The 27,827-nt window shown below is 44.2% G+C and overlaps 1 protein-coding gene across 1 annotated transcript; it reads right to left on the bottom strand.

Moving 5' to 3' along the window:
* Positions 1 to 27,827, bottom strand: DTHD1 (death domain containing 1). The gene is made up of 9 exons (XM_081207674.1): positions 27,208 to 27,827; positions 26,362 to 26,695; positions 23,335 to 23,514; positions 15,034 to 15,278; positions 10,140 to 10,304; positions 8,575 to 8,864; positions 7,721 to 7,965; positions 4,706 to 4,763; positions 1 to 2,133 (listed from the first exon to the last, which is right to left on the bottom strand). The coding sequence occupies exons 1-9, from the start codon at positions 27,738 to 27,740 to the stop codon at positions 1,784 to 1,786; spliced, it is 2,400 nt and encodes a 799-aa protein (XP_081063800.1). The 5' UTR covers positions 27,741 to 27,827; the 3' UTR covers positions 1 to 1,783.

Here is a 27,827-nt window from a genome sequence, read left to right as displayed (position 1 = left end):
TATTTCCTAAAAAAAAATGCTTAGGCGTGTTCTCATTTTGACTCAAGAAAAATCATCATTTTATAGTTCAAATCAGGAAAAATAAATACAGTAAATGGACAAAACTGCAAAGATTCACAAACTGTTTAGGGGTATGCATCCCCCTGTGTCCCCCCCTGAAAAGAAAGCACTGAGTACTTCTAACTGAAAGCTGAAAACCTAACCTGAATTTTAAAATCCAATTTTTGTATTTCTGTGGGCTTCGCTATTCTCCCAGATAGGGTCTGGAAGTGTATTTTGCCACATTGAAATGGCCTTTCTCATGGATGGTTTGGCTTCATGCTGTACCATCTACAGGAGAAATCCTGAGCTCCAGTATGCTGGGCTGAGGGGCTCAGGATGAGATGAATCCCCGGCTCATTGAAAGGTACGTGAGGTATTTGAGGAAAGGCACTTGGGGAGCAAACTGCTCAAATACTGGGGACTTCATTAAGGGTGCTGAGAATAGTTGGGAGGTCCTTATTCCCCACTCAGAGCCAATATCCCAGGATGGTTTAATAACCAATCCTTCTTTGCAGGAAAGTCTGGGAATTGTCTTAGAAGCAGCTTAGTCATGCTGGCCACATGACAGGGGAAAAATTGCCTGCGGACAAGCGCCGGCTCCCTTTGGCCTGTAAAGTGAGATGAGCGCTGCAACCCCAGAGTCGTATGCGACTGGACTTAACTGTCAGGGGTCCTTTACCCTTTTAAGGGGAATAGGAAACCCCTAAGAATTATTATTCCACTGCAGGAGGCAGTGGAAGACAGAAGTGCCTGGCGTGTTCTGGTCCATGGGGTCACAAAGAGTCGGACACGACTAAACAACTAAACAACAACAAAGAATTATCACCACTCTACAGTCCCCCAGATTCTTGGGGGGGGGGACTACAACTGTTTAAAGTGGCCATTCAGAAGCAGTGAGTGCCTTTTTAAAAAAATGTTTAGAGGTATTCTCATTCTGATTCAAGGAAATCACCATTTTATAGTTCAAATCGGGGGGAAATAAATACCGTAAATGGACAAAAGTACAAAGATTCACAAAATGTTTAGGGGTATGTGTACCCCTGTGTACCCCCGAGAAAAAGCACTGTTCAGAAGTAAGTTTTATGGAGTTCTATGGGGCTTGCACCCAGGAAAGTTGGTATAGGATTGCAAATGCAATCCTTAATATAAATACATTAAGCTGCTTTTACGGTTGCTTGCAATGAGTGGTACAGTGAAACCTCGGTTGTCGAACGTAATCCGTTCCGGAAGACCGTTCAACTTCCGAAACGTTCAACAACTGAAGTGCAATGGCCGGTCGACAAATTCCTTTAAAAAAATGGAAAAACACACCTCGGAAGCCATTCGACTTCTGAGGCGCGTTCGAAAAAGGAAGCATTCACTTCTGGATTGTCGGTGTTTGGCTTCCAAATTGTTTGCCTTCTGAAGTGTTCGACAACCGAGGTTCCACAGTATTCAACTAGGTTTTACTCAGACCTATTAATAAGCCTATGTTCGTAATGTTCATTAATTTAAATATGTCTGCTCTGAATAAAACTTTGCTGACAAGCACCCAGTGCCCCCATGGATTTTTGGACCCCCATCAAAACCACACATAGGTATAATTTCTGTCTACAGGCCTGGCAGAGAAATGTACTGCCGAGCAAATGAAGTGGTGTTAAAATATACGTATCTAACGATTGACATCTCCCTCCTAAATGGTTTCCATTTTTCACTACTGAAATGAAGCAGTCGTTCAGAAAGAGCAGGGGGGCAAAGACAATTACATAGACTCCCCATCCCCAACTGGCCTACTAAAGAAATCAGGGTGACAATGAGTTTTCCTCCAGAAAACTTTGCTCTCCCATTTGAACCGGAGATCCTTAACAAGATCGCTTCTGCCGCTTTTATAAAGATAGCGGGAGAGGAGCTGGAGCTTGTCAGCAGATCGCGGAAGATTCCTTTTCCAGAAGCACAGGAACTCATAGATCTGCTCAGTGAGATTATCAGGGCACTTCAGTTTAATAAATGGAAGAGTGCTTCGGTGGAGAGGCAGACAGAGAGCGAGGCAAGAAGCGTTATCTTCCGACAGCTCGTGTGACAGCCAGTACAGTAAATTGTCCCACAGTGCATCTGCAAGTAAAAATATTAAGACAGTCATCATCAAATCTTTATTACGGTCATAGACCAGCATAAGTAGGGTGGGGTACAACGATTTAGAATCTGTAAAATGTTTCGGAAAGCTAAAAAGTATTAAAACAGAAGGTTTATATAAAAAGCTATAAGAATCTGAAAGAAATGAAAAGAATCTAAAAGAAGGGTTAGAAGCATTAAACGGATGTGGAAGAGCATAAAAGGTTAGTATATAAAAGACTATATCAATTTAGAGAGCACTCTGGTATTAGTGTTCATTAAATCTAGTTTGTGGCTAAGGGTTTTGTTTTAAAGGCACTGAATCGTATTTTAAAGGATTGAAGAAATCATAAGCATAAAAGATTTGAAGGAAATTAAGCCTCTTTGCTTCTTGAAAGAAAGGGCAGAGCAGGCGGAGATACAAAACCAATGTGGCGACAATCGCACAACTGGCATTTTTGCACAATTCTTTTTTGGTTGCTTGGCTTTGCTGTGGTTGCAGCTCTGTGGTGGACCTAACTTAGATCAGGACCACAGTGGGAACAAATGGATAAAACCTGTTCCCCTCTCTCTCCTCAGTGTAGTCCTGATTCATATTCACCCTCTACTCTATCGTGGCTGCTATTTACTAAACAAACCACAATCACACAATAGCCAGTTGCACAATCATCACATCTGTTTTCAGGGCCACTGCTGTGCCACCCGTGCAAAGTGCTGTTGAAGTCACACAGGAAGAAAGAAAAACAAGGGATAATGGAAGGAACCTCCTGCCTGCCACTTTGCCTTTGTAAAACATGCCCTCCTCTGGCAGCTATTTTGCAGCTACAGTGGTGCCTCGCAAGACGAAATTAATTTGTTCCGCAAGTTTTTTCTTCTTGCGAGTTTTTCGTCTTGCGAAGCACGGTTTCCCATAGGAATGCATTGAAAATCAATCAATGCGTTCCTATGGAGACCGTCTGGGGACAGAGGGGAAGCGCCGCGCGCCTTCTACTCTGTCCCCTCTTTTGAAGCAAGGGGCGGAGGGGAGAAGATTGCTTCTCTCCGTTGCCGCCCCTTGGTTCAAAAGGGGTCCGGGGAGAGAGGGGAAGGCGCGTGCGCGCCTTCCCCTCTGTCCCCGGAGATTGCGGGGCTGGCAACGGGGAGAAGCCATCTTCTCCCCGCCGCCCCTTGCTTCAAAAGAGGTCCGGGGTGCGGGGGCAAGCTTCGTTTTGCGAAGCAAGCCCATAGGGAAATTCGTCTTGCGAAGCAACTCGAAAACGAAAAAACCTTTCGTCTTGCGAATTTTTCGTCTCGCAAGGCGTTTGTCTTGCGGGGCACCACTGTAAGAAGCAGCAATGAGGTACTCAGCTATACAGCTGCAAATAAAACATTTTAGGTGTGTTTTAAGTGCATTACACAAATGTGAGACTAGATGGCGATTGTGAGCTTACGGCAAATGCAATATACTGTATTGGCCCGAATATAAGATGCACCCGCAAATAAGCCGCACCTTTAAAATTCAAGGCTTATTTGTGAGTGTGGCCCACCTCCTGGCACTACCTCCCCATGCCAATGCTGGCTGCCCCCGTCCCCCATTAAGGGCGGTAGTGCCAGGAGGCGGGTGCCCAGCGCTCAGTTCCGAATGTAAGTTACACTTTAACTTTTCACAGTAGGAATTTGGAAAAAAGTGCAGCTTATATTTGGGCCAATATGGTATATATTTTTAAACGCTATTTAAAAAAAGCATTTTCACAGCGTTTTTTCTGTGTGTCTAGATTCCACCTAAGGATGTGGGCGGCACTGTGGTGTAAACCACTGAGCCTAGGGCTTGCTGATCAGAAGGTTGGTGGTTTGAATCCCCGTGACAGGGTGAGCTCCCGTTGTTCAGTCCCAGCTCCTGCCCACCTAGCAGTTCGAAAGCACATCAAAGTGCAAGTAGATAAATAGGTACCACTCTGGCGGGAAGGTAAACGGCGTTTCCGTGTGCAGCTCTGGTTTCACCAGAAGCGGCTTAATCATACTGGCCACATGACCTGGGAAAACTGTCTGCGGACAAACGTCGGCTCCCTCGGCCAGTAAAACGAGATGAGCGCTGCAACCGGACTTAACTGTCAGGGGTCCTTTACCTTTACCTTTAGATTAGACCAAGGACTTGAAGACAAGCTGAATGAATAACATGGCATTCAGCCCTGAGATTAAAACACTAAGAACACTGGGAATGTGATCCAGAATTGTGATCCACCCTTCATCATATCCTGTTGCCACTCGGCTAGGATTCAGACGGTCCTTAAATTCACAGGGTATGATTTCAGAGGAAACATGCGTGAAAACATGGCATACTATTCGCTGGCGTGGGAGTAGAAATGGGAAGGCCTGGAAAAAAAACTGGAAAAAATAGGGGGAAAAACCAGTTTTTTCCAAAGCTGTTTTTTCCTGCAAAAATTGAAAAAATAACAACAGCTTGATATAGTTTGAACATTCCACACACCTTTTTTCATTTTTTCCCAGAACAAAATGGTCCCCCCCACACACATTTTTTCTGGTTTTTCCCCAGGCCTTTCGATCTCTAGGTGGGAGTAGGGAGTCTTCTTACCCGATGAATCAGTTGACATTATTTTTGTGCTCTGTGGACGAACGATAAGCTTTTCCCTCTGTACAAGAAAAGATGTTCAGAGAGGGAAAGAATAATTACTGAGGGATCAGAGAAGCAAACATGAAGCAAACAATAGTCAGTGTTGCTTTAGCAAAGGAGATGGGACCAAAAAACTAATGAAATTGTTGAAGTATAGGCTAAGATACATATGCTTGTAGATTACATTTTTTTCTCCTAAATTTCAGCTGGCAGGATGGAGCAGTTTTGGTTTCTGGCTTCCCAACATGGATGGGTAACTGATGCTGGTAACTGAGAGGGGAAAGGTAGCTGGAAGGTTTTCCCCCACCCACAGTATGAGCAGACTGTTTTTCATCCACAGTGGTACCTTGGTTCTCAAACTTAATCCGTTCCGGAAGTCTGTTCCAAAACCAAAGCGTCCCAAAACCAAGGCGTGCTTTCCCATAGAAAGTAATGCAAAACGGATTAATCTGTTCTAGACTTTTAAAAACAACCCCTAAAACAGCAATTGAACATGAATTTTACTATCTCACAGGACCATTGATCCATAAAATGAAAGCAAGAATCAATGTACTGTACTATAAAATAAATAAGACAGTATTGTAGATGATAAAAATTAAAATTATTTTTCTTCTTCTTCCCTGCACTGATGATAGTTATTGTTTGGATGTGGGGGAGACTTTATCCATTTCTGCAATCACACAATCAGTCAATCAGTAGCTGAAGTGGGTTCCACACAGACACAAAAACAAATTATCTGAAAAAAGCCTCAAAAAAGCAAAATAAATAGCAAAAACGAAAGCGCCAAACTTAATCCTTTCCGGAAGTTTGTTTGATTTACAAAACGTTCGAAAACCAAGGCTCGGCTTCTGATTGGTGCAGGAGCCCCAGAAACAATAGCCGACAGCTGCATTGGATGTTTGGCTTCCAAAAAAGTTTGAAAACCGGTACACATGCTTCTGGGTTTTCAGGATTTGGGAACCAAGGCGTTTGAGTATCAAGGCGTTTACGAACGAAGGTACCATTGTATAGGAAGACCTTACATCACAGGTCTTCTTCAACTTAATTTCCCTGTGGATGTGTCAGGTGAGCTGTGCAAATATCTTTTTTTCCTGCCCAACAGTGGTTAGAAGAAAGTTGCCTCTGGGCCTCTGTCTACAGCTACAAATGATACAGTGCAGCTCACTTCTTGCCAAGGAAGAGGGAGGGAAAAGAGAAAAAGAGGAGATGGCCCTTTGTGCCATTTGCTGCCCAGTGAATGGCTTCCCTCAGCTGCCTGCTATCTCTCCACCCACAATACCTTCCCCAAGGTGCAGTTTTCTCATTTTTTTGGGGGGGGGAGCAGGTTAGGGGAAAGTTGGCTACCGCACCCCCTTTCTACTGCCCATCTCCCCACTTTTAAGTTGCAAGGAGGAGGCACCTGCCAATGGATGCTGGTCATATCCAGGAATTTGATGGATGAGGCAAAGCATTAAATGTAAGAGATGGTGCAGGGTTGCATGAATGGAGTGTGTTTTGCTTTGTTTTATCCCTCCTTTTATCCCTCCTTTTATGAAAAATGAACACTTGTGTCAGGGAACTGCCATCAGAGGCAAGAGGAGAGGTAAGACGCTCCAGTGATGCAGGGGAGGGAACTAGCAAGGAGAGAGAGAGAGAGAGCTTCTGCTGGGGAAGGAAATCCAGGGGAGACCAGGGAGAAAGGGGAGGCTGAGAGTACTGCGGAGGGCAGGCTCCGAGACTCTTCCAGTGAAATCAGCGGAGAGAGCACAGGACCTCCGCTTGGCATGCCCACGCTGCGCAGAAGGCTTCTGCGCAGAGAATCTAGGAGGAGACTTGGAGTCAAAGAATTTCTATGTTGGAGGAAGTTTAGGAAACGCCCACTGACGGATTCTGCCAGTGACTGAGACAGTCGCGTTGTAAGGGCTGTCAAACCAGGGAAAGGTTTAGCTATACGACCAGCTTGGAGCAGTTTGCAGTTTACGCACAAACAACCCCAATTCCCATTACAACTTGCTTCGCCCCTCTTTGGACAGGGATAGTCTAACTACTGTTGTCTATGCTCTGGTAACCTCAAGGTTAGATTACTGCAATGCGTTATATGTAGGGCTGCCTCTGAAGACAGTTCGGAAACTTGCTAGTGCAGAATTCAGCGGCCAGGTTGCTCACCGGAGCAAGGCAGTTTGAGCATATTATACCCATCCCGGTCTGACTGTACCATCTACCGATTAGTTTCTGGGCCCAATTCAAAGCACTGGTTTTGACCTATAAAGCCTTCAATGGCTCAGGACCGCAATACCTCAAGGACCGCTTCTTTCCTTATGAACCTACCCAGACCCTGAGATAATCTTCTGAGGCCCTCCTTCGTGTGCCTCCTCCTCAAGAGGTCCGGAGAGTGGCAACACGAGAACAGGGCCTTCTCTGCAGTGGCTCCCCATCTGTGGAATACTCTCCCCAGGGAAGTTCGCCTGGCACCTTCATTACACACCTTTAGGCGCCAGGCAAAAACATTCCTTTTTTAACCAGGCCTTTGGTTGATCTGTTTGACATCCTATGCCCTTTTAAAATGTGGGGGTTTTTTTTTGGGGGGGGAGTGCAATTGGGTTGTTGTTTTTATTTTTATTATGCATTTTGCGGTTTTATATCTTGGTTTTATTCTGTGAATCGCCCTGAGACCTGCGGGTATAGGGCAGTACAGTGGTACCTCAGATTAAGTACTTAATTCGTTCCGGAGGTCCGTACGTAACCTGAAACTGTTCTTAACCTGAAGCACCACTTTAGCTAATGGGGCCTCCTGCTGCCGCCACGCCGGCAGAGCATGGTTTCTGTTCTCATCCTGAAGCAAAGTTCTTAACCTGAAGCACTATTTCTGCGTTAGCGGAGTCTGTAACCTGAAGCGTATGTAACCTGAAGCGTATGTAACCTGAGGTACCACTGTATATAAATTCAATAATGAAAATAAATAAATAAATAAATTGAGAATGTAGGTAAACGACTTACTTTTGGCAAGGTTAGAGCCAATTTGCAGACAAGGTCTTCCTGCTGGTGATCTTCAGGCAAAAGAGGCTGTTCCCAGCTTTTAGCAATGGCTTCTTTGCTCACTTTGTAGAACAAGGCGAGTCCTTTGTAATGCGGTGAGCTGTAATTGCCAAATTCATCCACCTCCTTGATTTGCAGGTCAAGTCGTGGCTTTCTCTGCACATGAAAAGTAAGCTTGTAGCTTTTTCCAAAGGCCACCCCATCATCTGAATATACGCCATGGGGAAGAGAAAGTTGGGGGAAGGAGATAAGATTAAGTTGATGCAACGGATCAGTATTCACCAATGTTGCATGTTTGATTTTTTTTAGCACACAACATAAACCCTCCTCCAACCCCAAATATTACTTGTTTTCCCATTGGCTGTAGCTCCCGTCAATCATTCTCTCCTCGATGCCCAAATGCCACCACTGTTCTCCTCCATCACTACCCACACATTCTGAAGGGGCTGTGTGAACCTACAGCTCCTCCCTTCTTTAGAGGACCTCTATGGGTGTATCTAAACACAGGCAGAAATTAGATTGTTTCAACAAAGAAAAAAAATCCCTACGGAAAACCGTATTTTTTTAATTTCCTGCTCTCTGGCGCCATCTGGTGTCGTGTGTTTATAGCACATTCAAATCGCTGTTTCTTTCCTAATGTCGCTGAGTCCTAGGTGTGTTCATCTGTTAGTACACTGTGTCCATTCACATGCAACCCAGACATAAGGCGTGTAGGGCCACAGTGGGAGGCGACAGGGAGAGGGTTACCCCCTCCTGTACCCTTCAGAATGGGCCACTTACATGGAATGTAGTTGTGCAGCAGGAAACGGATTTACCTGAAGCATGAATATTTCCGCTAAATCTAAAATAAACCTGCTCCCCTTCTCTCAGCTTGAACTGCTGCGAGGGATCAGGAGGGCCAGAGAAACCCTCCTCACGCAGTCCCTGCAGCTCCAAGTTCAGTTCCTTGGATGGAACGAGTAAGCCAGCAACCTTGTACGGATCTTCTTTTTTCCGATAGAGCACCACTTTCACCATTGTGGTGTAGATGTCTTTCTCCATATCTTTAACAAGCTGAACTAAATGCGTGTTATCCACAGAAGAGGACAGGCGAAGGATAATAAAGCTGCATTTTAAAAAGAGAGAAAGAAAATATATGTGCATCTCAACGTGTGTTCTTGGGCTGAAACAAGCAAACAAGGCTCTCAGTTGTGATCGTTGCAGTTTTCATTTGCGTCAAGTCACTAGGAAAACCATTTCACTACGTTCAAGCATTTCATTAGTGCAATATTATTATTACTGTTATTGTTATTGAATTTATATACTGCCCTATACCCGGGGGGGGGGGGTCTCAGGGCATTTCACTGAATAAAATCAAGATATACAACCACAAAATACATAATAAAAATAAAAACACCAAACCCAATAAAGGTAAAGGTAAAGAGACCCCTGACCGTTAGGTCCAGTCGTGGCCGACTCTGGGGTTACGGTGCTCATCTCACTTTATTGGCCGAGGGAGCCGGTGTACAGCTTCCGGGTCACGTGGCCAGCATGACTAAGTCGCTTCTGGCGAACTAGAGCAGCGCACGGAAACGCTGTTTACCTTCCCGCTGGAGTGGTACCTATTTATCTACTTGCACTTTGACATGCTTTCGAACTGTTAGGTTGGCAGGAGCAGGGACCAAGCAACGGGAGCTTACCCCGTCAGGGGATTCGAACCGCTGACCTTCTGATTGGTAAATCCTAGGCTCTGTGGTTTACCCACAGCGCCACCTGTGCCCCTTCTAGCAAACCCAATAGCCCCCCCAAAAAAAAAACATTTTCAAAGGGCATAGGATGTAAATCAGATCCAAAAATTCATATTAAAGAAAGCAACTTCAGTTGGGAGTACACTTATAAATGACACCCTTAATCCCATTTTAAAATTAGACAAATTCTTACAATAAACAAATACAGTACCTCCAAACGGCATGTTATAATTCTTAGAGTTAATTCATAGGCTACTACGTATACAAACTAGAACCTATACTTTGATTATCTGATACATAGATCAAGAACATTTCTCTGTACATTCTACCGTCTCCGTGTTTAAATATATTAAGAAGGGACATCATTCGATTAAAGAACATTATTAAAAATAAATAAATCTGAAGTGTGTCCAGTATATGGTACACTGTGAATTTCAGGACTGGTTCTCACATTCCTTCATTCATTTTCTATAGCCTCATAGTGGTGACTTTCTTATGCAAATGGAAGCCGAGCCATATTTAGACATTACCAAGCCAAGAGTGAAGATGGGTGCAGTGTGACGATGGTTTAGCCCCACTCCCAAGGACAAATGTCTTCTCCCAGCAAATCCACTGCCACATCTGCAGATGGAAAGGATTTGATTTTGTCTCACCTGTCTAAGGGCTCGTCCAGTTCAAACGACACGAGGCCATTCCGTGCATTTTGCACCGCAATCTCATCCAACACTGCCCATTCTTCTTCTCTGCTTCTGTACCCCAGTAATTTTAAGGATTCGTGGAGATTTTCCACATGCTTTCTTGGAGAGGCACTCATCGCTCTGGAGAATCACAAGACTCAATAGTTACTTTAAAAACAACAGCATCCACAGCTTTCTGGAAATCAAAACACTTGTGAGAATCTGAAAATCTCTTTCTGTAAAATAGCATAAGCTGCTATATACAACAACAAACAATACAAGCAACATGAAGACCAGTATACAGTGGTACCTCGGGTTACATACGCTTCAGGTTACAGAATCTGCTAACCTAGAAATAGTGCTTCAGGTTAAGAACTTTGCTTCAGGATAAGAACAGAAATTGTGCTCTGGTGGCGTGGTGGTGGCAGGAGGCCCCATTAGCTAAAGTGGTGCTTCAGCTTAAGAACAGTTTCAGGTTAAATACGGACCTCCGGAACAAATTAAGTACTTAACCCGAGGTACCACTGTACTAGATAGCACTGAACACACATCTGTCAATCTTTGTTCTTCTTATTGTAGTTGTAGCATATGGGTTGTAATGTGTGAAGTTTATATAGTTTTCATGTACACAGGTCATTGTTTCATATTTGAATACTTTTGTAGTTGTGCTGAAGAAGATTCCAGCGAAACAGTCAGATTATCCGGGATCACAGGATAGCATCTATTACTTTGTTTCAACTATAGACTTATTATACTTCTACGGACTTTCAAAGATTGACAGGCATGTGTTCATTTGATTTCAAATATATTAGAGAATTTACAAGTGTACACATTTTGTTTTTGTTGTACTAAATCATGTATATCATGCAATAAGAATTTCAGTGCTATCTAGTATACTAGTCTCTGTGTTGCTTGTATTGTTTGTTGTGTTAAGTTTGCAACACAGGGGTTTTTTGTTCTGTATAAGCTGCTATATAGACTGTTTCAAGGAATTGTAGAGTTGGAAGGGACCTTGAGGGTCATCTAGCCCAACCCCCTGCCACGCAGTAGTTTTTTGCCCAACATGGGATTTGAAACCATAACCCTGAGATTAAGAGTATTATGCTCTACCAACTGAGCTAGCTCTGTTGTCCAAAGTGAAAAGTTAACCTCTTCTGTTTAGATCCTTGCATCCTTTCTAGTCAGTAGTCAACACTGGTGGTTTCCATAACTGCCACCAATGGCCTACGTTAAAGCTAGCATTTCACATTATTTCCAGTGTTCACGTTCTGGGTGCCAATGCTTGGGTAGCCAAAATTGCACCACCCATGCTCAACAGTCAGGAGTCTTGGAGGAATCACAAGATTTACAGAAGTACAAAAAACAACAACAAAAAAACAAACAAAAAAACAAGAACCAAAAAACCACACTTCTGAAAAAATGCTAAGTGGAAGAGACTTGCTCCACCGCACCCCCCCCCCCCACACACACAACAATTGCTCAGTGGAAACTGAATGTGCTCAGTGAACATACAAGGTGCGACCAGAAAGTTTGGTGAATGGTCACAGAAATCAGACAGCGAGAAATATTCGAATATACAATCAACATTGGAAACCCACGAAATGCTCACAATTGTGTACGGAGTTGAAGCTGTAACTCGAAAGACAGTGTACGAGTGGTTTAAGAGTTTCCATGAAGGGTGAAAAACCATCAAAGATGGCAGACCGTCGATGAGCAGAACAGAGGTTACCCTCCATATTCTCCAGATCTGGCCCCACTGGATTTCCAAAACTGAGAACTGTAACATTTTACAAATCCAACTGCTGTGATGAGGGAACGGAAAGCAGTATGAAAAGAGGACTTCTCCAGAGGTTTCCAACAGTTCTACGAACGTTGTCAATGGTGCATTGTATCAGAGAGGGCTTATTTTGAAGGCCTGCAATATTTGAATATTTCTCGCTGTCCTATTTCTGTGACTATTCACTGAACTTTCCAGTCTCACCTTGTTGACCAACTGTTGACAGGGGAAATGGAAACCTGAAAGGACAGCGTATAATGGAACAGAGTGACTGGAATCCAGAAGAGCAGCATTCCACATTGCAGTGTTTTGTTGTACATCACTCTTGTTTAAATAAAACCACTTTCTGGAATGTATCTGAAGCCACACCTTTTAGCAGGTTGGATGCTATTTTTAGAGGGGGGAGGCGGAATCTAATTTGATTACAGAAAAATAAATCAAATCAAATGCGGAAGCTAGCTAAGAAAGGTTGCTGAGAAATTTCAGGCTGGCTTTTAAAGCTCTTAAGGAGCTGAATACTGGAGGAGACTCTTGATGCTGGAGGAGACTCTTGAGAGTCCCATGGACTGCAAGAAGATCAAATGCATCCATTCCTAAGGAAATTAGCCCTGAGTGCTCACTGGAAGGACAGATTGTGAAGCTGAGGCTCCAATACTTTGGCCACCTCATGAGAAGAGAAGACTCCCTGGAAAAGACCCTGATGTTGAGAAAGATTGAGGGCGCAAGGTGAAGGGGACGACAGAGGATGAGATGGTTGGACAGTGTTCTCAAAGCTACCAGCATGAGTTTGACCAAACTGCGGGAGGCAGTGGACACACTGGCGTGCTCTGGTCCATGGGGTCACAAAGAGTCAGACACGACTAAATGACTAAACAACAACAAGGAGCTGAACTTTGTACGGAGGTCCTGAGCTGCCCAGAGGACAAGACTCGCTGATATGGTCCAAAGGAAAGAAGAGCAATACATTTGGCACCAGCTTGGCTTGTGTTGCCAAAAAAAGGCATGCAAGGTTCCATCCAAACGAATATGTGTAGGGTTTACCCCTTAGCCTTTTCTTCTCCTGAAGATGTCCTGCTGTCAGGCACTGAGGAGGAATGGTGGGAGCCTCCCCTCCCCCTCCCCCTGCTCCTGCTCCAGATCCTGAATCTCCCCAGGAGCAGGAGGACAGTATAGATTTGGAACAGTGGTTTGCAGAGGGACATAGTTCAGAAGGCAGAAGCTGGGAAATACTGGATGGGGAACAGCTAGGAGAAGAAACACTGGGAGAGAGAGGGTTAACAGATTCATTGTCTCTGGAAAGCGTTCATTCACTCTCCCCAAGGTCAAGAAGAGCTCAGAAAGTCTCAGAACAGAAAGCACACAAAGCAAAGAGGGTATAGACTCAGATTACAAGATGTAGAGGTGACGTGGATTAATAGGGACGGAAGGGGGTGTGAACCTTAAGTGGGAGCACTGCCATTTCTAGGAGATGAGTTCTTTGTTCTCTTGCTGTGATTATTAAAGTTTCTAACTGGTAAGAAGACTTTCCTTTGTTCTGCTTATCTACTGCCACGGGGGGAGGAAACCGATTCCCTACAGCCTGACACCTACAAGGCAGTGGAAGTTTAGGAGCAGAGTTGAACTCCACTCCCAGGTTGATGATCCCTTCTCATTTCTCTCTGCAGCATGTGCACAAACCACCTTCTTGACCATTGGTCCCACTATTGGTCCCTTCCACTCAATCCACCAGAGCCTGTCTTCACATGCAGGGAAAGACCCTAACCCACCCAGGGTTTGAGACACATCAGCTACCCTCACCTGGTTTAGCCGGCCAGTCAAAACCATTCCCTTGGTGTGGCCGCTGTCACATGCTGACAGCCTCTAGGAGCCACAGGTGAGAGCTGAGTTCAGAGTGGGGACCAGAAGTAGACAACCTACCCCCAGAAGAAGCATGACTTGTCCCCCCACCAAAGGTTCTATCCCTCCCCTAACCTCCCATGCGCCCCTTATTGGCTCTGGGGTCCAGTAATATCTGATGCTTTGTCAAGCACAAAACGTTGCCCTCTCTGCAGAGTGAGTACCTACAGGAACGGGTTTGAAATAGTTATATGTTTCATTTAAAAATATTCATATACCAGCTTTCGGCATAGGAAAGGTCTCCGGGATGTAAGGATACATCTTAATACAATAAAAACTGGCAGCAGGAGAAATTTAAAAAACCACCACTTAAAAAACAGCATGGGGGGGGGAGAATACAGTGGTACCTTGGTTCTCAAATGCTGAGAACCTGGAAGCAAATGTTCTGGTTTTCTAACATTTTTTGGAAGCCAAACGTCCGATGTGGCTGTTGGCTATTGTTTTTGGGGCACCTGCACCAATCAAAAGCTGCACCTTGGTTTTTGAACATTTCGGAAGTCAAATGGACTTCCGGAATGGATAAAGTTTGGCCCTTTTGTTTTTGCTGTTTATTTTACGTTATTGTTTTGAGGGCTTTTTCAGTTAATTTGTTTTTGTGACTGTGTGGAACCCAGTTCAGCTACTGATTGATTGATTGTGTGACTGCGGAAATGGCTAGTACATAACAATCAGTGCAGATAAGAATTTTAATTTTATTTTAATTTTTATCATCTACAATACTGTCTTATTTTTTATAGTACAGTACATTGATTCTTGCTTTCATATAATGGCTCAATGGTTTCATTAGATAGTAAAATTCATGTCAAATTGCTTTTTTAGGAGTTGTTTTTTTAAAAGTCTGGAATGGATTAATCCATTTTGCATTACTTTCTATGGGAAAGCGTGCCTTGGTTTTGGAACGCTTTGGTTTTGGAATGCACTCCCTGAACGGATTAAGTTTGAGAACCGAGGTACCACTGTATTCATATACCAGCTTTGGGCATAGAAAAGCTCTCTGGGATGTGAGCATACATCTTAATACAATAAAAACTGACAGCAAGAGAAGTTTTAAAAACAATCACTTAAAAAACAGCATGGGAAAAGAAGAAGAATCATACTATGAAAAACCCATTAAAAGCTTGGAAACTTAATGTCTGTTTATTTAATAAAAATAAAAATATATAAATGCAAAGTTTCCAAGGAACTGTTTTGTCTCACCGAAATTGATGCACAGTTGTAACTCTGGGTATGGATGCACTCATAGCTCTCCCCTGGTCTTTCTCATTCCCTTCCATCTTCTTTTCTTGATTTGGAGGGCAAGGCAGAATAATTGTGATGGATTTGTTGAATGGCCGCGATGAAGGATGTTGCAGATACACCAGAGGGCTAGTAGACACCACTGAATGATACATGTCGTTCTTTGTTTTTAACATGGAAATCAGGGATGGCTCAATTGGTTGCACCTGCATAAATATTGTGGTTTTATGATTTTAGCATCACTTGTTGCCAGAAAAATCTACATTTCTGAAATTTGCCTTCATACCAGTGAAATATAAATGCTTCCCCGCCCTCTTTAATTCACCTTGTTACAAATATTCTTTCTAGCAGGATGTCTTTAAATGACATTCTATCTATATTTAATTAGTCAACATGAAGCATGTTTTAATAAATACAGTGGTACCTCGGGTTACATACGCTTCAGGTTACACACTCCGCTAACCCAGAAATAGTGCTTCAGATTAAGAACGTTGCTTCAGGATAAGAACAGAAATCGGGCTCCGGTGGCACGGCAGCAGCAGGAGGCCCCATTAGCTAAAGTGGTGCTTCAGGTTAAGAACAGTTTCAGGTTAAGAATGGACCTCCGGAACGATTTAAGTACTTAACCTGAGGTACCACTGTAAAACCTTCACAATGTGTCTTTATTGATGCCATGCAGCTTTTAATGAGTTGCACTGTTATAGTATCAATAGGTTACAGCTGTAATCCTAAACACATTTACTAGGAAGTAACCCCATAGTGGGGGCATAGTGGAACATCCTTCTGAGATTACACAGGACTGCGGCCTGTTTGTGGAACAAATAACTGCCAGAATTAGGGAAACTAGCTTAAAAGAGCAGTACAACAGAAAGCGCTGATTGGTGTAACAGAGTTAGAATAAGAGAATTGTCCATGTTACTACCATTATTATTGATCATTCTTCACAGTCAAGCAGGCCCAACATCTGTGGGCAGAACCTTTGGGATGACTTAAGCCATCAGGAGTTCCCATCACCAATCCAACAAGCTGATTTACAGATTCCTGGGCCTAACACTACTGGCAGCATCCTACATTTTAACTCCCCCCACAATTTCCCTGGGGCCCCGGCACAGTGTCGCTCCAGGGCCAGCTAGACTGACTTGTGTGTGTGTTATTGATGCACCTGCCTACTCTCACCTTGGGAAGATGCCAAAGGATCCTGCCAAATGTGGCACCAGTCCTGTATTATTTATTACCCCACCTTTCCTCCGGAAAGCTCAAGGTGCCCTATATCTTTCTCTTCCTCCACATTTTATCCTCCCAACAACCATGTGAGGTTGGTTAGGCTGAGAGTGAGTGACTGGCCCAAGGTCCCCTAGTGAGTTTCGTGGTGGAGTCCATTGCCTCCAACATATCTCTGATGAAAACAGAGACGTACCCTCCAAGATTTCTCCAATGAAAATAAAGGTAAAGGGACCCCTGACCATTAGGTCCAGTCATGGCCGACTCTGGGGTTGCGGCGCTCATCTCGCTTTATTGGCCGAGGGAGCCGGCGTATAGCTTCCGGGTCATGTGGCCAGCAGGGACGTCCTATTCCATACCCTCCAACATTTCTCTGGTGAAAATGGGGGCGTCCTACCATATCCCTAAGCATCCCTCCAATGAAAATAGTGATGCCGTAAAGAAAAGAACATTTTGGAATCAGATCAGAAACTGGGACAGCTTCTGTAAATCCAGGACTGTCCCTGCAAAACAGGGACACTTGGAGGGTCTGGGAGTGGGGAATTGAACCCTTGTCTCCCAGGTCCTAGTCTAGCACTTTAACCGCTACACCATACTGCTGTATGAGTATGATGCTTTAGAACAGTGGTTCACAAACTCTTTTCTCTGGGCCACAATTTCAGAAGAAACATTTGCTTGCACCACATTGAATTTCTTATTAATAATAAATTTCTTATTAATAAGAAATACACTGAAAAACACCAGGATTGTCCTCAGTATCACTTAATGCTCTTGCTCTCATTTTGATACTGTACCGTACCGTACCGTACCGTACTATACTATACTATACTATACTATACTATACTATACTATACTATACAGTGGTGCCTCGCAAGACGAAATTAATCCGTTCCGCGAGTCTCTTCATCTTGCGGTTTTTTCGTCTTGCGAAGCACGGCTATTAGCGGCTTAGCGGCTATTAGCGGCTTAGCGGCTATTAACGGCTTAGCGGCTTAGCGGCTATTAACGGCTTAGCGACTTAGCGGCTTTAAGAAAAAGGAAACAAACTCGCAAGAACTCGCAAGATGTTTCGTCTTGCGAAGCAAGCCCATAGGGAAATTCGTCTTGCGGAATGACTCAAAAAACGGAAAACTCTTTCGTCTTGCGCGTTTTTCGTCTTGCGAGGCATTCGTCTTGCGAGGTACCACTGTACTATACAGTGGTACCTCAGGTTACAGACGCTTCAGGTGACAGACATTTCAGGTTACCGACTCCGCTAACCCAGAAATTTTACCTCAGGTTAAGAACTTTGCTTTAGAATGAGAACAGAAATCGCGCAGCAGTGGCACGGCACGGCGGGCCCCATTAGCTAAAGTGGTGCTTCAGGTTAAGAACAGTTTCAGGTTAAGAACGGACCTCCAGAATGAATTAAGTTCTTAACCCGAGGTACCACTGCACTATATTACAGTCAAACCTTGGTTTCCGAATGTCTCCGTTTTGGAACGTTTCAGCTCCCAAATGCTGAAAACCCAGAAGTAACTGCTCTGGTTTTCGAACAATTTTCAGAAGCCGAACGTGCTATGCAGCTTCCATTTTGAGTTTCCCTACTGTATTGAAGCTTCCGCTTTCAGTTTTCAGTTATCGAACGTTTCGGAAGTCGAATGGTCTTCCGGAATGAATTATGTTTGACAACTGAGGTTTGACTGTACAATGAAATGTTCAAATGTTTGTTTGACTGTCCTTGAATCTTCCTGCTCCACTTGCATTCCTCTCCTGCCACACCAGTGTGATGCACCACACCCTTTGAATGCCACTGCAATAACAACAACAATAACAACAACAACAACTTTTATTTGTATCCCACCCTCCCCGGCTGAAACCAGTCTCAGGGCAGTTAACATCAAATATATAACATTGGCATAAAATGAAACAATAATTAAACTACCTCCTAAAAAAAAGTCAGGATCAAATTAAAATCGAATAGAGAATAACACTAGCAAAATGGTACTCCTTGTCCCACAGACAACTGCAATCCGAAGTCCTGTTCAGCAGCTCATTTTGTTGGCAGTGGGAGGGCACTTTCAGAAGGTCAAGGGAAGGTTGTGCCAATCCCCAGCCCTTGGGCTACTTTCAAGTTCTCCATTTTGATATGCATCATTTCACAAAAAATAACGGTCCAAAAACTTGCCATTTTTACCAAATCCATCCTTTCCTCTGATTTAAGACAACTGTGAAGCAACGCATGCGGCTGTTCTCCCATTACACATGACAAAAGCTCACTGACTGAACAGAACGATGGCCACAGGCCATGACCCAATGCTCTCACGTACATGCAAGGACTTCCCTTTTCTATAAGCGAATGAATGGCCTGACTGCACAGAGGGGAATCCCCCCTCTCTCCATGGAGAACTTCCCTTTATACTTCTGGCAGATGGGACTGAGTTCCTGAGGGCATCTGCCGAATGGAATGAGCAACAACTTCTGCTCTTGTTTTGCTGCCTACTAAAGCAAAATGTAGATTAAAACAGGCAACAGAGAACAACCAACTGCCAAAGCACGTGGAATATAAAGAATTCATTTGAGTCAGATTATCTCTTATTGGTTTACTAATTAAATGCACACCAAATGGCTAGAATATCTGTAGAGCAGCTGCGCTAGCTGTTGCTCCCTTCCTTATAATAATTATTGACCCTTTGTTCCAGTTCTGTTAAGCATGGCAGCAGGCCTGGCCCATCTATGAGGCAAGGTTAGGCAACTGCCTCAGGCGGCAGAATCCACAGGAGCAGCACAACTCAGTATAGATTTGTTCCTGATATAGTTCTTTCCTCACCCATTCTTCCCCGGTGGGAAGGAGAGGTGCCATTTTGGGGTCTGCCTCAGGCGCCAAAATATCTTGGGCCGGCCCTGCCTGGCAATCTTTCCTCACTTTGTTTAGTTAGAGTTGCTGGGCAGACATGGAAATAGGTATGATAGGAGGGTGTGGGTTGGTGCGGCAACTGTTGGTGCAATTGATGGCTCCCCGGAACAGGGAGCAACATTGCTATAGCGTGTTCTCCTTCATGGAGAGCACGGGTTGTGGTGGGGGCTGACAAGACACTCCAAAGTTGTGGGGCAGGCTAATTGTTCATTGGCCACGGTTGCGATTGGGCTTCCCTTGTTGTTGGGAAGAAGTTAATGTTGCCATTTTGTGATTGACAGCTAGAAACCTTAAAACTCCCTGCATGAAGCGTAGAGTTTCCTCTTTTCGCTCCGTGCATCGGATTGCCCGTCCCCCCTCCCTACATTTAGGGTTGTTTGCATTGACCTTGCTATGCCTGTCATGGGGTCGTCTGCTCTTCGGGCAGGGACCCGGTAGGAATTTTTGTCCATTTGGCTGATTGGCTGGGGCCATTTGGTTTTTGCCTACTGCATAGCAAATCGTCACAACTTCTAAGGTTACGGTTAGGCATTGGTTTTTGGTTTGGTTGGTTGAGGGGCATGGATTGGCTATGCCTGCCCCTCTAATGCTGCTGCTGCAAGGGTATTCCATTAAAGGAATACAGGGGCTCACCATTGCTTTTGTCCGAACCCTGTCAAGGGGCTAGGGCCACGCAAGAGCCCCTGGTTGCATTTGGGGAGGGCTGAGGGCAGGTTCCCTGCTTTGTTGCTATCCCCAAAATGTATTCCCCTTTTCTGGCTTTCGCAAGCTTGCAAAATGTCAGTATGTCCCCACTGGGGGCAGATAGTTGCAACCAATGCCTAAGCAACCACTCACATTTTTGTATTTTAATAAAGTTGTGGCCAAAGTTATGCCAAAAACCTTAAACAAAATTTATTTCTGTGTGATGTGTGAGTTATTTGGGGTGGCTTGGGGACCTCGACATGCAATTGTCAGAGCTCTTTCCAAGTATGAGTCCTTAGGGAACAATGGACATGAAGAGCTATTTTGTCTGTAGACAGTACATCATGCTGCTTGCCCGTTCTGGCGGTACCTGTCCAACCAACATCAGCAAAGTGTCTCAGGAGGAGAACTCAAGCACACAGACAGGCTCCGAGAATTGTAGGGCATGGTGGAAGAAGAAGAATTTGGATTTGATATCCTGCCTTTCACTCCCCTTAAGGAGCCTCAAAGTGGCTAACATTCTCCTTTCCCTTCCTCCCCCACAACAAACACTCTGTGAGGAGAGTGGGGCTGAGAGACTTCAGAGAAGTGTGACTAGCCCAAGGTCACCCAGCAGCTGCATGTGGAGGAGTGGGGAAGCGAACCCGGTTCCCCAGATTACGAGACTACCGCTCTTAACCACTACACCACACTGGCTCTGTGATTGAATGATAAAGACGACAGACAAACCCAAAATACCTCCCAGGAAAAATGCAGCCATGCAGGAGCTGAGCGACAAACTGCATAGTTAACATTGCAGGATAAATACGCGATGGTAAATGTCTAGCAGTTCTTTCCCAAGCTTTTACTGCCACCCAGGGATGAAGTGAATGACAGCCTCTATTTCTCAATATCAAGAATCCCTTAACAGGAACAGCAACAACATCGGCTCCTAGCCACTGTACTAAAAGGAAGATGAGCAACATATTGGCAGTTGCATTTATGAATTGCTTGAGATCTTGCCCGAAGTCTAAAGAAATGCACAATTAGTTCTACATTGTTTGAGTTTGTTTCTTGAATGGTAGCCTGCTATGCCACATAGCAATACCCTTTTGAAACCAAGGGCCAAAATCCATTTTTATTGTGCTGTTAGCAGCCATGACTGGTTGTTGCTTTTAATTAATACCAGCCATTAATTAAAAAGCAACAACCAGTCATGGTTGACTGGGGAGGGGGGTTATGGATCACAACATACAGGGAGGTTTTTGTATGATGATCATTCCTCCCCAGGAATGATTCTCATACAAAAAAAAGAAAGAAAATCTATCTTTGGGGTTGGGAAAAGCTCCCATTAGTATTAATAGAAACCCCCCCCCCCCGATTCATTACTATGCAAGTTGGGATCAGGATAATGGCAGGTTGAATCTCACTTGCACCCATGATGTGGTCTCAGTGTTAATTGCACCTGCAAAGCCATGCCTGGTTTTACATTTTTAAAGCATGTACACATGCACAAGGCAATAAAAATAAAGTCTAATTTGGTCCTGAAAGGCCTTTGAAAAGCAGTTTGTTACGTGGCACAGAGGTCACTTGTTTAAAGACCTACATTGGCTCCCAGTACGTTTCCGAGCACAATTCAAAGTGTTGGTGCTGACCTTGAAAGCCCTAAATGGCCTCGGTCCAGCATACCTGAAGGAGCGTCTTCACCCCCATCGTTCTGCCCAGAGACTGAGATCCAGCGCCAAGGGCCTTCTGGTGGTTCCCTCCCTGTGAGAAGTGAGGTTACAGGGAACAAGACAGAGGACCTTCTCGGTAGTGGCACCTGCCCTGGTGAATGCCCTCCCATCAGATGTCAAGGAAATAAACAGCTGACTTTTAGAATACAGTGCTACCTCTGGTTAAGGACTTAATTCGTTCCGGAGGTCCGTTCTTAACCTGAAACTGTTCTTAACCTGTACATCTGAAGGCAGCCCTGTTTAGGGAAGCTTTTAATGTTTGCTGTTTTATCGTGTTTTTAATATTCTGTTGGGAGCCTCCCAGAGTGGCTGGGCAAACCCAGCCAGATGGGTGGGGTATAAATAAATAAATAATAATAATACAGTGGTACCTCAGGTTAAGTACTTAATTCGTTCCGGAGGTACGTTCTTAACCTGAAACTGTTCTTAACCTGAAGCACCACTTTAGCTAATGGGGCCTCCTGCTGCCACCGCGCTGCCGGAGCATGATTTCTGTTCTCATCCTGAAGCAAAGTTCTTAACCTGAAGCACTATTTCTGGGTTAGCAGAGTGTGTAACCCGAAGTGTATGTAACCTGAAGCATATGTAACCCGAGGTACCACTGTATTAATATTAAAGAAGGAAAAAAACCCGAAACTTTGCAGACTCTTTCCTTCACTGATTGCTAACCTTAGGTGTCTAAAGTCATATGGAGTCATATGGAGTAGAAACCATGCCATACTTTCTTCCTACACCTGTGTTGTAAGGGGAATCTGCAAACTCAATCCCCTGAAAATGATTTTTTTTAAAAAAAAAGTTACATGGAAGTTATATGGCAGGTCCCATCTACTGGACCTCTCAGTCATGGCCCATGCACTAAACTGTGCTCCATTCCCCAGCTGAGCTTCACCAATATGGCCATGCAGAAACAAATCTTTTCTTGGGTATCAGGTTACTGTAGGTCTTCGCTATGTTCTGAACAGCCACAGCTCTGTGAGCCCTGAGTGTGGGGCACCATTTTTCTACTCTGGGGGGTGGAAATAGGGGGTTTGATCCTCCCAGCTGGCTCTCACAAGAACCCAGAGGAGGATGAGGGATCTCATGAGGGCTTTAGGTGGACAGAGCAGCCAAGAGCCATTCCACCATTGGAACCATTTTGCCCATGAGCTACTCCTACCCATTTTGGGTTTGGCTGGCCCAGCTTCTCCTATAGTCATTCCCTGATCTCTGCTAATAAAGCAAGGTGTTTCTTAGAGACAAAGACTTAATTGTGCATCTTATAACTGCATCACGTCTTGCTGTTGCTAGACCTTGGAGGACATTAAAGGTGAACCTATATAAAGTTTGGTATGCTTATGTCTGGGAATTAATTTTGATGGAAAAGTTAACAGAAAAGGTACGTTAAAGAAAACAACGTGAGAAACTACATAACTTTTACATGACGTGGTCCTCCTTTATTGCATATGCATCAAAGAAAGAACATGCATTTAAATCACCTAAGAGACATGGGAGCATGTGGAATGATATTTCTTAAACCAGCAACTGTAGAAATAAATTTTTATTTGATTATATTACTAATGTAATTACCTGGATGTAGTTGGGGCTCTTTGGGGGGGGGGTGTTAGGAGAAAACTGTATCTGATTGCTTGTATTTGATTATATGCTGTTCTTATATTCAACTAATAAAATATTCAAAAAAATAAAAAAATAAAGCAAGGTGTTTATACCCTTTTGCCCCCAGCGAATGTTTTTTTTAAAAAAGCATACCTTTAGGTGCATTGTTACTCGAGAAGTAAAAGTTGACGGAGGCCAGCAAAATGAAATTCTGGGATCCATACTTAGCTTTCGTGAAAGTCCTTTCTTTGGAATGGTGACTGTTTCCGTCTTTAAGCATGAAACCACCGAAAAAAGGCCAAGCTGGCTGGTTTTCACCTCCGCAAAAGTCCCCTGCGTGATAGTAATGAGTGAAAGATGTTAAAGTGGATAATGATAAACGAATTCTACCCTGGGAAGCCAGCATGAATCAGAGGTATAAAAGGAAAGTAACTTGAGAGTTAACAACCACAAAGAAAGATTGCTTTCTCCGTTCTGTTTCCGGGCAACTTTATCTGACAGCCACAGAAATGTAGCTGCTTTGCAGTTTTAGCTACCGCAGAGATATGAGTATCACTTCCTGTGGTCTCTTCCCTCACTGCTTCAGTAATATATCAAATAAGGAGCAATTCTGATGGGGACTGCCCAGACTTGACAGCAGCACCTGGCATCCTGAGGCAGTTGTTTGAGACCCAGTAGGGTCACAAGTGCAGATCCCTGCCCTGCTAGTGGGGTCTGTGAACCTCCATTCTAATTTCCCCAATGCTTTGAAGTGACACTAATGGCAGCCCCTGGTTGGTCAATAGTTACATTATTTAAAGATATTTCTTATTCTAGATCAGCCTTTCTCAAACTTGAGTCCCCTGATGTTGTTTGACTACAAGTCCCATCATCCCTAGCACCGGTGATCAGTGATGATGGGAGTTGTAGTCCAACAATATCTGGGGACCAGGCCAGCCGACTTGCCCGGGGAAGGTGGGTGCACAGCATGCCTACATCGTGTGCTGATGTCACATGCATGAGCACATTTTTGAGAGGGGGCATGACCAGGTACCACCCCCTGGCTCCCTCATTGGAGCCTGGCTCTGAGTGGCAGCTCTGCCAGGCCTGACCCGGGGGTGGAGTGGAGAAGAACCTAGGTTCCATATGAACCTACCGGGTCCAGTAGATCATCTTCTGAGGCACTTCTTCATGTGCCTCCTCTTCAAGAGGTCTAGAGGGTGGCGACACAAGAAGGGGCCTTCTCTGCAGTGGCTCCCCGTCTGTGGAATGCTCTCCCCAGTAGAATATAACGTATAATGAAGGTGCCAGGCAAAAACGTTCCTTTTTAACCAGGCCTTTGGTTGATTTGATTTGCATCCTATGCCCTTTTAAAATGTGGTGGGGTTTTTTTTGGGGGGGTGTTATTGGGTTGTTTTTATTTTGATTATATATTTTGTGGTTTTGTGGTATGGGGCAGTATATAAATTCTAATAATAATAATAATAATAATAATAATAATAATAATAATAATAATAATAATAATGGCAGCTGTGTTGCCCCTGCACTGCCTCTTTCCTGTACAGGGCTGCACACACCAAGCCACAGCTCTGCTCCTAGGTCAGGTCTGATCCAGGAGGAGGAGAGTCATGGCAGCATTGCCAACCCCTGCTTGGCTGGGCAGCACTGCGCAAGGATGCTGTTGAAGCAACATTCTTCTGCGCAGCTGGGGGCATTGGGCTCCATCTGGGCCGACCATCCTTGGTATGTGAAGCCCTGGCACAAAAAATTGTGGCTGCCCAGCCCCATCCTATTGAATGTACTCTACTTAATGCATTTTAGAGGCATGATCCCACACAACATATACAAAACAACAACAGATGGGGAATCTGTATTTGCGTATCTGCTCTTACTGCTCATGATTGGAAGGGTTTTTGGAAAGATTAGTGATGGGGGACAGTGGAAGACAGGGGCGCATTCTCATTGTATTCATTAGATAGGAGTTACGTAAGGTAAAAGGGTAAAGGAATCCTGGATGGTTAAGTCCAGTCAAAGGCGACTATGGGGTTGCGGTGCTCATCTTGCTTTCAGGCTGAGGGAGCTGGCGTTTGTCCACAGACAGCTTTCCAGGTCATGTGGCCGGCAGGACTAAACTGCTTCTGGTGCAACAGAACACCGTGACGAGTGTCAGAGCACACGGAAACACCGTTTATCTTTCCACCACAGCAGTACCTATTTATCTATCTATTTTCACTGGTGTGCTTTCGAACTACTAGGCTGGCAGGAGCTGGGACTGAGCAACGGGAGCGCACCCCATCGCAGGGATTCAAACCACGACCTTCTGATCAGCAAGCCCAAGAGGCTCAGTGGTTTAGACCACAGCGCCACCCGCATCCCCTACTACCTTAAATAGCACCTTTGTGGCCTTTCCCCACTCTGCTGCTGTAATTTGTAGCATGACTAACTGCTTGTTTCTTTTGGAGGATTTTGGTGACGGCCCTGATACTCTGCGAATGCTTGTCTAGAAAACCTTTGTGGTAAAATAAGCTACATGTGGCCAGAGGGGGTGGAGGACCTCCACAAATTCCCTGTTTTGGGTGAGCTCCATCGCTTGTGGTTCAGGGTGTGTGATAGCTCTGCTTTCTTCCCATGAATTAGAAACAGGAAGTGATTTCATCTAAAGCCTTCTGGTGTCCCCTGTGATTCTGGACAAACAGAAACAATAGAGCATGCGCTTCTCCAGTACCTATATTATAGAGAAATCCGTATTAACCTCATCTCCCCACTACTCCATAAGTACGCAGGGCGCACAGGACAATTCTATACCTCCCTGCTGCTTTCAGATACCAACCCTGCTACAACATACAGTGTTGCTAGGTTCCGCATAGCAGCATTCAAAATCCGTCGGTTGATGTCCTGCGCTACAAACTAGATTTAATGACCACCCATATCAGGGTGCTTTGTAAATTGATAGTCATAGCCTTTTATATACCAACCTTTTATGCTCTTCCACATCCGTTTAATGCTCCTAAGCCTTCTTTTAGATTATTTTAGCTCTTTTAGATTCTTATAGTCTTTTATATATACACCTTCTGTTTTAATAATTTTAGCTTTCCAAAATGTTTTACAGATTGTTAATGATTGTACCCCACCCTGGTCTGGGACCGTAATAAAGATTTGATTGATCGATTGAGCACCAAACCTTGACAATAATTCACTCACCTTCTGGTTCCCTTGGTGCCCTTCGAAGGAGACAGGAGTCAAATAACTTGACCGAAAGTTGACATCAGTCACCTTCACTATAATATCTTTGTACATTCCTCTGTAACGTGAAATAAATGGGATCGCGATGGTGATGGAATGAAGGGTTGGTGGGCCAACGGAAGAGCAGCACTCAGCATGGATGACATTGCTGACGAGTTCTTCAGAACCATCCACCACCAATGAACTCAAATCATTGACAACTCGGATGACTAGATTTTCCAGCACACTGAAAGGAGCTCTAATGCAACAGGCTATTTCAGGTTCACTCAGGTCATTCGCTTTCACAAGAAACCTGCAGACAAAATACAACAGTACCCATATTATCTGTAAAGAAGACCAAGAGCTCAAATCGATTTGCAGCTGTTGAACTCCCGAAACGGTTCAGGAACCAAGGCGCAGCTTCCAACTGGCTGCAGGACCTTCCTGCAGCCAGTTGGAAGCCACAGAAGCAGTGCCGAATGTTTGGCTTCCAAAGAAAGTTCAAAAACTGGAACAATCACTCCCAGTTTTCGATTGTTCGGGAGCTGGAATGTTCGGCTCCCAAGGCCGAAATATTTTTGATATTTGATGTTTTATTGTGTTTTTAATATTCTGTTGGGAGCCACACAGAGTGGCTGGGGAAACAAAGCCAGATGAGTAGAATATTATTAATAATAATAATAATAATAATAATAATAATAATAATAATAATAATTATTATTATTATTAGCTGCTTTTGCTGCAACAGACTAACAATGACCCACCCTCTGGAATTTGTCCCGAAGGCTACTGTTGTGTCTCCCCCAAAAGACCACTTGCTCTTACTCTTTAGTCATCCAGCCACTTTCATTGTCCTTTCCTTCCAGGTCACCGGAAGACAGATGCATGGGACTGTTTTTATGCAAGTCTCCTGACCTCGTACAATTTTCTTGGTAGCTTTGGGCAATTTCAATACTTGTCTCCTTTTGATTGACATCTTTGTCACTCCTGCCTGGCTCGGCTATCAGCCTGTAATTCCCATTTCCCATCTGCTTCAGGGCTTCCTTTATCTCTGTCTGTTTTTCCTGATTAGGACACGTCTGCAGATCCTTTGCGCTGCTGTTTTCCAGCTTTCTGGGCACAGTTACATTTCCCCCATTGTTTCCTGAACTGTCTTCCAAATCTCTGTTTTCTGAAATTTTCTGAGTGGAAGATAGCACTGATTGAGAATCTATTCTATTGTCCTGATTTGGCACTGCAATGGATTTTTGTTGCTGATCTTCATTTTTCACAAGTACTGGAAATTCCTGTTCTTTGCCAGCTATATTTTCATTTGAGGATGAACCTGTTTCAGTTTCTACCGTTTTGTCTTCTGTCATCTGGGTTTCGTTCCCCCCTCTGCATACGGATGAAGGTTCATGAAATGGTTGATTGACACCTGCCAATAACTGCGTGCCATTTGTTTT

The sequence above is a fragment of the Podarcis bocagei genome (assembly GCF_964188305.1).
Source record: "Podarcis bocagei genome assembly, chromosome: 9".
Taxonomy (NCBI): domain Eukaryota; kingdom Metazoa; phylum Chordata; class Lepidosauria; order Squamata; family Lacertidae; genus Podarcis; species Podarcis bocagei.
Note: the sequence above shows the minus strand (reverse complement) of the source record. Positions and strands in the feature narration are given on the sequence as shown.

Bases quoted from the DNA above. Each gene is read 5' to 3' on its own strand.
- DTHD1 (XM_081207674.1), bottom strand. From the start codon at position 27,740: ATGACAGAAGACAAAACGGTAGAAACTGAAACAGGTTCATCCTCAAAT. The intron at 15,279-23,334 runs GTATGCTTTTTT...ATATTTATGCAG, and splicing joins GAGTAACAATGCACCTAAAG to GTGCAACCAATTGAGCCATC. The intron at 4,764-7,720 runs GTAAGTCGTTTA...TTTCTTGTACAG, and splicing joins TGGCTCTAACCTTGCCAAAA to AGGGAAAAGCTTATCGTTCG.